The sequence below is a fragment of the Patella vulgata genome, chromosome 4, assembly GCF_932274485.2.
Source record: "Patella vulgata chromosome 4, xgPatVulg1.2, whole genome shotgun sequence".
Taxonomy (NCBI): Eukaryota; Metazoa; Mollusca; class Gastropoda; family Patellidae; genus Patella; species Patella vulgata.
In genome coordinates, this window is record NC_065882.2 from 49,315,228 (window position 1) to 49,324,399 (window position 9,172).

Genomic DNA, 9,172 nt, shown 5'->3' on the forward strand with positions numbered 1-9,172 from the left:
AATAACTGGATCATACATTGATGGATTAACTGACCAGTTGTTAGGTAAATTTAAATCTTCATTGAATATAATTCCCTGATAGAACAATGAATACACTGAGAGAGAAACAGTGGATATTTTCCTAACAGAATTTCGAATGGCGAATTCCAATGACACGTGACATATCGGTTGGAATTAGGTCAATAAACCAGTTCTAAATAGTGTTGACCATTATTATTTTTTATTTTATACACATCCTGACAGAGACTTAATTTTAAAAATATTATTGAAGGCTATATCATAGTCATACATAATTTTATTTTATAGCAACTTTAGTTATGGTTGTCACATGATCATTGTGCCGTTTGTCTATCATCGACGAATGAATAAAAAGTTTTGCAAGTAACGTGACTAATTACGTGATGGACAAAAGACTACAAATTGTCCTATGAAGAAATGCCATGGTGCTGTATTAGCTTATTTTGACTATGGCATTTTCTGGATATTACTTTTGACACAATTTAAGTGTTTACCAAAAACTCCATCTGATTGTTTTATTTTTATCATTGTTGTTGTACTTTGGTGTTTAGAATAACACAATAAACACAATTTTGTTTTTTTAGACAGTATTATTAATTAAGATTCGGAGGATTAGCGCAGATTCCATACATGAGAATCCTCTTAGATTCTTGCAAAAAATGACAAATTTCTAGCCCTGTGTAACACTTGAACAAAATTTCTGTTCAAATTTATTCTACACACACAATAAAAACAATGTTTAAGATTCTTTCAATTTTTAAAAACATTCCACAAATGTTCTTTACTTTCCAAGAACCACATCAAGATTTAGAATCTCCTTCATGGCACTGTGTCTTTTTCTCCATTGTGATTTCCTATGTAGATCTTAGTATGTAGTTCAATGCAATTCCTGTCACGTTCCAAAGAATTCAATACCTGTACTAGGTTTATACTATCTAACACCACTTCTAGAACTCACTCTACCCAAACTTTGACTTCGACCTTGTTTTAAACCCTGGGAAATAAAACAAAATATAAATAAAAGAATATTTAAAATGACCAACAGCAATAAATTTTGATCATATTTTTGTAAATACCATTTTTGGACTGATTTCACAATATTCCACTTTCACAATATTTCTCAATCCCTCAAATGCCATTCAGAGACTTTAATTGATAAAGTAAAGTATGATTGAATCACATGTCCTTTGTACATTAATTTACAATTTCAAGAGAGAAAAAAAAAAATCAGCTGATAAAGCAAATAATCCAGTATGTATAATATTTTATCACCCAATAATACATTCTACAGTAGATATTGCTTGTGTGATATATTTCATAATCTACTGCGATATCTCCTTAGGAGATATCGCTTTACATGAATTTGATTGGTCAGTTGAAAAGGAACTACTTTTTTTTTTTTTTTCAAAGAACAGTTCATTTCTTATTAAAAGTATATTTTTTTTTTATTAAAAATGAACTATTGTTATTCAATTGACCTAGATGGAAACACTGGGTCAATATAAAGGACTTTGCAATGGTTGAATTGCTGTCAAAAAATGATGTATCACTACGCCGTAATGTTCAGTAAAAGTGAAATCTACAGCAAACAATTATATTTATCTATTTGCGTATGTAAGAAGGGATTGGGTGATAAATAAAATCTCCTACTCGTCTTTTTTGATATCAAAAAATATCAACACTCGTTGATAAAGTAAAAAAAAACTTGGCAAGCCTCGTTTTTTGTTACTTTATCAACTTGTGTTGATATTTTTTGATATCAAAAAAGACTGGTAGGAGATTCTCTATATATTTAGGACTGAAAGCTTCATCACAGATCTAGGTCTTCAGTTACTCTTGGTTTTTCTTCCCAACCCCTGACTATACTAATAAACTTTGAAGCTTCTGTATTATAATAATTATATTTAGATTTAATTTCTAATCATGAAATTTGATAAAATATTTTAAGACCGAAAATTGATGTACCTGATAGTATCCTGTGTGATAACCATTCATATACCAAGATATTAACATACTATATAAAGCTTCATTATCGTCATCTACATCTTCATCTAAAAATGGTGGAGGTGGTGGCAATGAAGGTATTCTCTAAAACAAAAACAAATAAAGGTAAAATGATGAATAAATAATACATCTTAATGCATTATGTAAGAATTAAAGAACGCGCTGGTTGTTCTTGTTATAATAGTTCAATGAACAATGAATTAATGAATATATTGAAAATTTCAGTCAAATATCTTCATTTTCATTTTTCATGTTTGGCTGATTAACCGTTCATATTCTCGACTGTCAAGTACCATTGCCACAACAATAAACAAAGTCTCAAATCTCAGTCATTCAATCAATAGTTTCAAGGAGTAGTAGCATATCGTTTAACGAAGATATGGCTGGCATTGTCTGATTGATTCAATATCTAAGCCATCAGATGGTCTATAGAGTTGATTATAGACTTGTCATATGAATAAATGTCTAAAAAGTAATTTACATAACATTTGAAGACAGGAAAAAGACCTGCAATACGCAGATATACATATCAATTTATTATATGTAGATAGAAAATCATAAATTTCACTTCTGTACGTAGTTGAAATACTATACATATTCTGCTTTTCAGACAGGATATTTAAGACAGGTTCTCACTTGTCACTCAGAGATTATGTCTGCAGGGCTGACAAGGAAAGTGTGCCTAGTCATTTGGATGGGATAAAAAATCATGGTACACAATAATTTAAATTTGTTGGGAAAGGCAGACCTAAATGATTAAACTTGACTCATCTTTTATATTAAGAACTTTGTTTTTTTCTTTACGCTAAAACTAATAACTTACTGGTGAATGAGATGCTCTATAACTGGGCATATGAGAACCAGGTGGAAATGGTGGCTGTGAACAAATAAACAATAGTATTAAATAAATATTTATTATATAAGACTATCATAATTTCTTCAATGAAACTGTAGTTCAACAATACCAAAGGATGCGACTTGTTCTGTTTTTAGGCTACAAGATTAATTGGAAAATCGTGCACAAATACACAGACTTTGTATTGTTAAGGCAAATGAAAGACAGCCGGAAGAAATCAAATTTGATGCAGTGTCCACTCACTCTATTAAAATAGGGAACAACAAGTATTGCCTAATTCAGAAACCATTTATATAAATATATACAAAATTAGATATTCTATTAGGTTTTCTGGACCATAATTACATGTACATTATTATATTTATACAATTAAATTATATACATACAAAACATCTTTCTCCCTAAATAATGATGGCCCTAATCATAAAGAGACTGGCTAAAAGGCAGCAATGTCCAGCAAAGTTTTTCTATACTCACTGGCATCATTCCTGGAAATGGTGGAGGTGGAGGATGAAAACCAGGATAGTTCCAGGAGTTTTGATTAGCTGCTCCTAAATCTGGTCCATCAGAATAATTATGTTTAGAATGTCTTTCATAACCAACACTTTCAGTCTACAATGAAAAACATCAACAACTGTACCTAAATTAACTATTCCTTTAATCTATAATATTTCTTACTTAATTCAGATATATAATTGTGTCAGAAAGAACACTTTAAAAATATTAAATATCTGCGTGATCAATATTAAAACTGTGAAATATAATGAGGTGCTCTATTGAGAAAAACTGATTTTCAGATACTGAGATCACACTATGAAGAGTATTACAGGAGTAATTATGGCTCCCAGGTCCTTTTTACATAAAATATGGTGAATTCATTAACCATCTCTTAAATCTGACACCAAACTGAAAGTTCTATAGTATTTCAGAATAGTGAACTTTAACAAGCTACACCAATATCTGAACTGACAAGCTTTCAATCAAGCATCTCCTTTGAATTACCTCACTAGCAGACGTGAGTTTATCACTGAATGAGTTTGAGCTGGGTCGTTGAAGATCAGCTAGATTTTGTTCTTCTTCGTTACCATAGTCTATATATTGTACTACACATGTATTATTACTGGTATCTATAGAGATTATTTTAGCATCATAAACAAAATCGTCTTCTGAATATACTGCCCTACATAGATCACCAACTTGCCACTGAAACAGAATTGTTCATTGCTTAGACAAGTACATACAATTTGTGTATATGTGATATATGATGGTTGTATTGATTTTTATCAGTCAATAATATATATATATACACGTAACGGTGCTTTTATCTTTAAATTAAAACATTTACCACATATGGTTTTGTGTGTCAGTATCTTGTAGTGGCAATGTACACACTTTAAATCTAATACTGTTTAAGGACAATATTGGCGTCCGTCATTATCACATATGTGATAGAACTAGTAAACACGTTCCAAATATAATTTTAATGCAGAGATCATTGCTATGATAGATGCATTATGAAGATTTCAAGAAAGGGAAGTGACAAACTCAAAAGGAAAATATGAGTTATCCTTCTATATAATTGACTGAAGTGACAAGTGATCACTAATAATTCCTTCGAAGACCAAAAGTTGTTATATGAGACTGTGGGGAGGATACCTGACAATTCAAAAAAATAATTGACTGTCACTAGATTTATTCAAGTATGTTCTCTTATTCTTACCTTTTGCTTTTTTCTTGGTTTATTTTTACTTTTACTCTTCTTCTTTTTTCCTCTACCACGTTTCACTTGACCAGTAGCTGATGTTGCTGCTGTGTCCTCTATTTCTCCTCCATTTAATTTTGCCTTAAAAATTTTGTTTACTTTACTTTTTATTTTCTTTTATGAATCAAAAAATCATGATATGGCTTATCAATCAATCTAATTTCAGCTATTCTATAGAAATAAATGGATATTAACTAGATATTAATTAAAGAAACGTATAATTCCAACTCGCTCAAGAATAGGATCCTACGTGTACCTATTATAACCATCAATTTAGAAATATATTCAAATTCGAAAAATATATTGTTGCCAAAAACATTATGGCATACTCCAAGCAAAGCTTGACTCGTTTCAAAAGCTACAAATTTGAATTTCATTATCATATAATATAGTTTATAATTTAATACATTTGTAAAGAACATGCCGCACACACCAGCTAGATAGCTGTTCAGTGGTGCAGGTTATTATGTATCTGATAAATAAACCCTTAACATATGTCAAATGTGAATACAGAACTTGTCACCAACGGCGGCAATGGCAGAAATATGAGCGAGATATCTGTATCTTGTCATTTTAACAATTGTGAGCTTATTATAAAGTAAGTTTTCTAGGTTAAATAATGTCTTTAATTGGGTTAATGAGCATATCTTTTATAACCAGAATGTGATTTATAAAATTTGTTTGATGAAGCAATCTATCACAATACAAAATAAAATCATACCTTCACAGCTGAAACTGCTTCATCATATGCCTTGATTAAAGCTGTATCATCCCAAGCATCACTGTCTTCACTCTAAATTATATTAAAACAAACTCTCATTATAATTTGCATAGTATTAGTATAAACTATGAATATTTAGATTTAATAATTTAAATGCTAAAGATCAGTTGCCAGTTTAACACAGAAAAATATGGTTTGCCCTTCAATACCTAATTAAAAGATGTAAATAGTAATCAATATTTATACTGCACTCATTCCATCTAAACAGTATGCTCATTGCTCATCCACAGTTTGCTATTCCTAAAAGAATGCTTTAACAGATTAATTGGATAAGCTTATGTCTTTTACATGAAACGGAATAATTTACATTCAACAGCTGACTGGAAATACATGTACGTGTGAGGTGATATATCGTCTAGGTGATATGAGGTGATATATCGTCTAGCGCTGCATGCTACTCTACTGTAAACAAAATGTGGTACATGTTTGCCATTGAGGTTATCAATCTAAAAATATTTACTATAAAGTAAGCCATATGCAAATAAAATTGTTTGCCTTCGAGCATGTGCATTCTGTTAACCAAATGTTACTATAAATTTTCCAGGATTTAGATGATTCTAATCAATGATAAAATAGCTGTTTTTGTAAAAGTTCTTCTTGATTGAATATGAATAACAGAAACAATGAACGATGATTATTTCAATCAGTGAATAGTTTTTAAACCTCAAAATAAAAAACTAATAGAAAAGAAAGAAAATATATCTAGTCAGAACAGTTTTCCAAATATTCAATTGATCATGCCATACGCAAATATACTGAGCTTCTCACACGATTTTCTATAACAAGTGTGTGTGTGTGTGGGTGTGTTTTTTTTTCAAAAATAATTATATAGTTTAATCAAGGAACTAGAAATGTAGGGGTAATTTAAAAATTTTATATAACTTATCCGTGTCATTTCAGACTTACGACATTTCAAAAATAATTATATAGTTTAATCAGGGAACTAGAAATGTAGGGGTAATTTAAAAATTTTATATAACTTATCCGCATCCACATCATTTCAGACTTATGACATTTCGGACTCAAAAAAATATGGCCTCGACATTTCAGACTCGGGCTGGGGACATTTCGGACTCGGGTAGGTGACATTTCGGACTCAGGAATAAGTTGAAAGGAAAGGTTGAACACAAATGTCAAATCAATTTATAATAAGCTAAAAAACGATTTTATAAAAATATCATCCAGGTAAAATTTACCGCTCGCCATCAAGTACAGACTTATTAGTGAGCAGAAATTCGGCCGTGTATAGGAGCTTTTATGGTTTTCCCTTTTGACGTCATTTTCGGTCTTGCGCAGACCCTGGCCTTATTCGTAGACTGAAACCCATAGGCCAGTGTGTGTTTTTTTGTGAACATACCGTCGTACAGCAAGCTTCTTTTACATAAAATGGAACTGAGCGCCATTTCTATATATGTGTAAGCTTTACCGACCGATGCCAGAAAGCGATATTTACAAAAACTTTGATATAGGAATGATACGGCAAGTTTACAAGACCCGTAATTGGCCGTTTGCAATTGAGGAAACAAGTGGATGACTGATCCGTGCTCATATGGCCCGAACTAGAATTAAGTCAAGTTTATTACGCATTTTACGGTCCAACAGATGTTATTTATTAATTACGGGACTATTAACACAAAAGATTTAAATGGTCTATCCTATTTACATTCAACTGCCGACTGGACAGTTCTTTGCGAGGTTGATATATCGTCTGCTATAGCACTGCATGCTACCCTACTCGACACGAAACAGGGTACTATGTTGGTCTTTGAGGCTGTCAATTTGAAAATAATTCCAGCTAATAATACTATAAATAGTATGCAATATGCAAATAAGATTGTTTATGCGTATTGTTAGTCAATAGCTATTGTAAATTTCACCGCGTTTAGACAGCTCTAACCAATGATAAAATAGTTTGGTGCACGGGGTAAAACTTTAGCCATTTTTAGAAATTTTCCTCTTGATGGGATATGAATAAAGGAAAGAATAAAACGACGATCAAGTTGAATCTGTGAATATTTTTTAAAACTGTTTTTTTTCTGTTAATTGTAACCACATAAATCATCTTGGCTCAGCTTTTGGCACTCAGTGAAATTTTAATCCAATCAGTTTATCTTGCCGCAACCAAGAAGAAGAACGATACATTTGTGTCCATTTTATCAATTTCTAATTCAGTATTTGGTTCAGAGAACAACTGTTGAATGAAAATAATATGTAACTGGACTCGGTGCATTCTATACAGCGTGGTTATTATTTGTTCTCTTTTCTTAGATGTGCTACGGTCGTGCTTAAATTTTAATATCGTCTTGAATAATTCGTTGGTGGAACCGCAGGTCAACATCTCTAACCCATTCTATTATTTACTCTTATGCTCTATTTCATGGCATTTTACAAGCAAACAGATGTTATCTATTAATTGTTTGCAGTAAAATTAAAACAAAACATATAAATCGGCTTCATACAGCAATGCATCTTTGTAATGCTTTTGCGTACTGCGGTCAACTGGACCGTGTGCGAGCTTGACATATATCGTCTGCTACAACGCAGTATATCGTCAATAAAACGAAACAAAAATAATTTAGACACGATTTGAAATTGGTAATTTATTACGAATGCTACACGCAACTTACAACAAGAGTGGCATTCAAGAATACTTTTTGTATAAAGAGAAAAAGAGGAAAAACCCCATTTTCCCTAGCAATTACCATGTTAAGACCCGTGTTGAAAAAGGCCAGGCTAAAAATAGACACCGGAAATTTGTCACGCGTAAAAGCTCCTATATGTTATCACTCGTCGCTTCAGTCAGTTATATAGAGCAGCGACTCGTGTTTTCCTTTGGCATTCGTCGCTTCCGATACGGGAAACCTGTATTACTCAGCTATCATAGCAATGATCTCTGTGTTAAAAGTATATTTGGAATGTGTTTACTGTTTAACCAGCTCTAACACATATGCGGATCTAATGACTGGCATCAATAATGTCCTTTAAGTTACGTTACACTGTTATTAACAACAAGTCACAACGAAGAGCTTTTGAAATTTATCATTGCGCCATTTAGATACCCTGTATTGTGTATCTAAATGGCGCAATGCTTTATAAATTTCAAAAGCTCTTCGTTGAATAACAGTGTAACGCACACTCGACTGGTTCACTCTACAAGAATACTATATTATATTTAATAAATTTATGATTCATTATCTACTTTCATTTTTATATTTCTGCCTATTTTCATACTATAGGCCTACTGTTAGGGAGTTTTAGATTCAGGTCAATATGAAAACGATGTAACCTTCTCATAAAATGTGACAGTATATGATACACGGTGTAATTAAAACGAACAATAAATGCATTTCATTGAATTCATACATCACCACGCTGAAAAAGCACGAAACCTCCTTCAGCGCCTGCCATTTTGTACGTAGCGTCTACGTCGGGTTGTGTTCTCTTTATTGATTGGCTCCAAAAATAAAGTGTAGCCAATAAAAAAGTGTTTAGATAATAACGAAGGAAGTAGATTTAGGTCATTTCCGACTTATTCTTTTTCATCCAGACGTTTTTTGTATCGAAAGATTGAGTCATTTAATTGGAAAAATTCATAAATTTGAGTCGACCCTAAGTCCAAATCAAATAGTCAGTCGAATAAACCGGTCGATGGCTTATTAAAATTTTGGAATCGTTTGTAATCAGTATAACTTAAAGAAAAAACGCACTAATTCCAATATCTTTTATCATTGTTTTTGTTTATTTTTTACGT

The 9,172-nt window shown here is 31.8% G+C and overlaps 1 protein-coding gene across 1 annotated transcript; it reads right to left on the reverse strand.

Moving 5' to 3' along the window:
* Positions 1 to 277: 277 nt before the first annotated feature.
* LOC126819466 (survival motor neuron protein) lies at positions 278 to 8,877 on the reverse strand. The gene is made up of 8 exons (XM_050547493.2): positions 8,785 to 8,877; positions 5,362 to 5,433; positions 4,599 to 4,721; positions 3,881 to 4,081; positions 3,356 to 3,490; positions 2,846 to 2,899; positions 1,984 to 2,106; positions 278 to 1,012 (listed from the first exon to the last, which is right to left on the reverse strand). The coding sequence occupies exons 1-8, from the start codon at positions 8,827 to 8,829 to the stop codon at positions 950 to 952; spliced, it is 816 nt and encodes a 271-aa protein (XP_050403450.1). The 5' UTR covers positions 8,830 to 8,877; the 3' UTR covers positions 278 to 949.
* Positions 8,878 to 9,172: the final 295 nt, after the last annotated feature.

Coding starts and splice junctions, on each gene's coding strand:
- LOC126819466 (XM_050547493.2), bottom strand. CDS start 8,829: ATGGCAGGCGCTGAAGGAGGTTTCGTGCTTTTTCAGCGTGGTGAT. Junction 4,722..5,361: donor AAGCAGTTTCAGCTGTGAAG/GTATGATTTTAT, acceptor AAAATTTTTAAG/GCAAAATTAAATGGAGGAGA. Junction 2,900..3,355: donor CATTTCCAGGAATGATGCCA/GTGAGTATAGAA, acceptor ATTTGTTCACAG/CCACCATTTCCACCTGGTTC.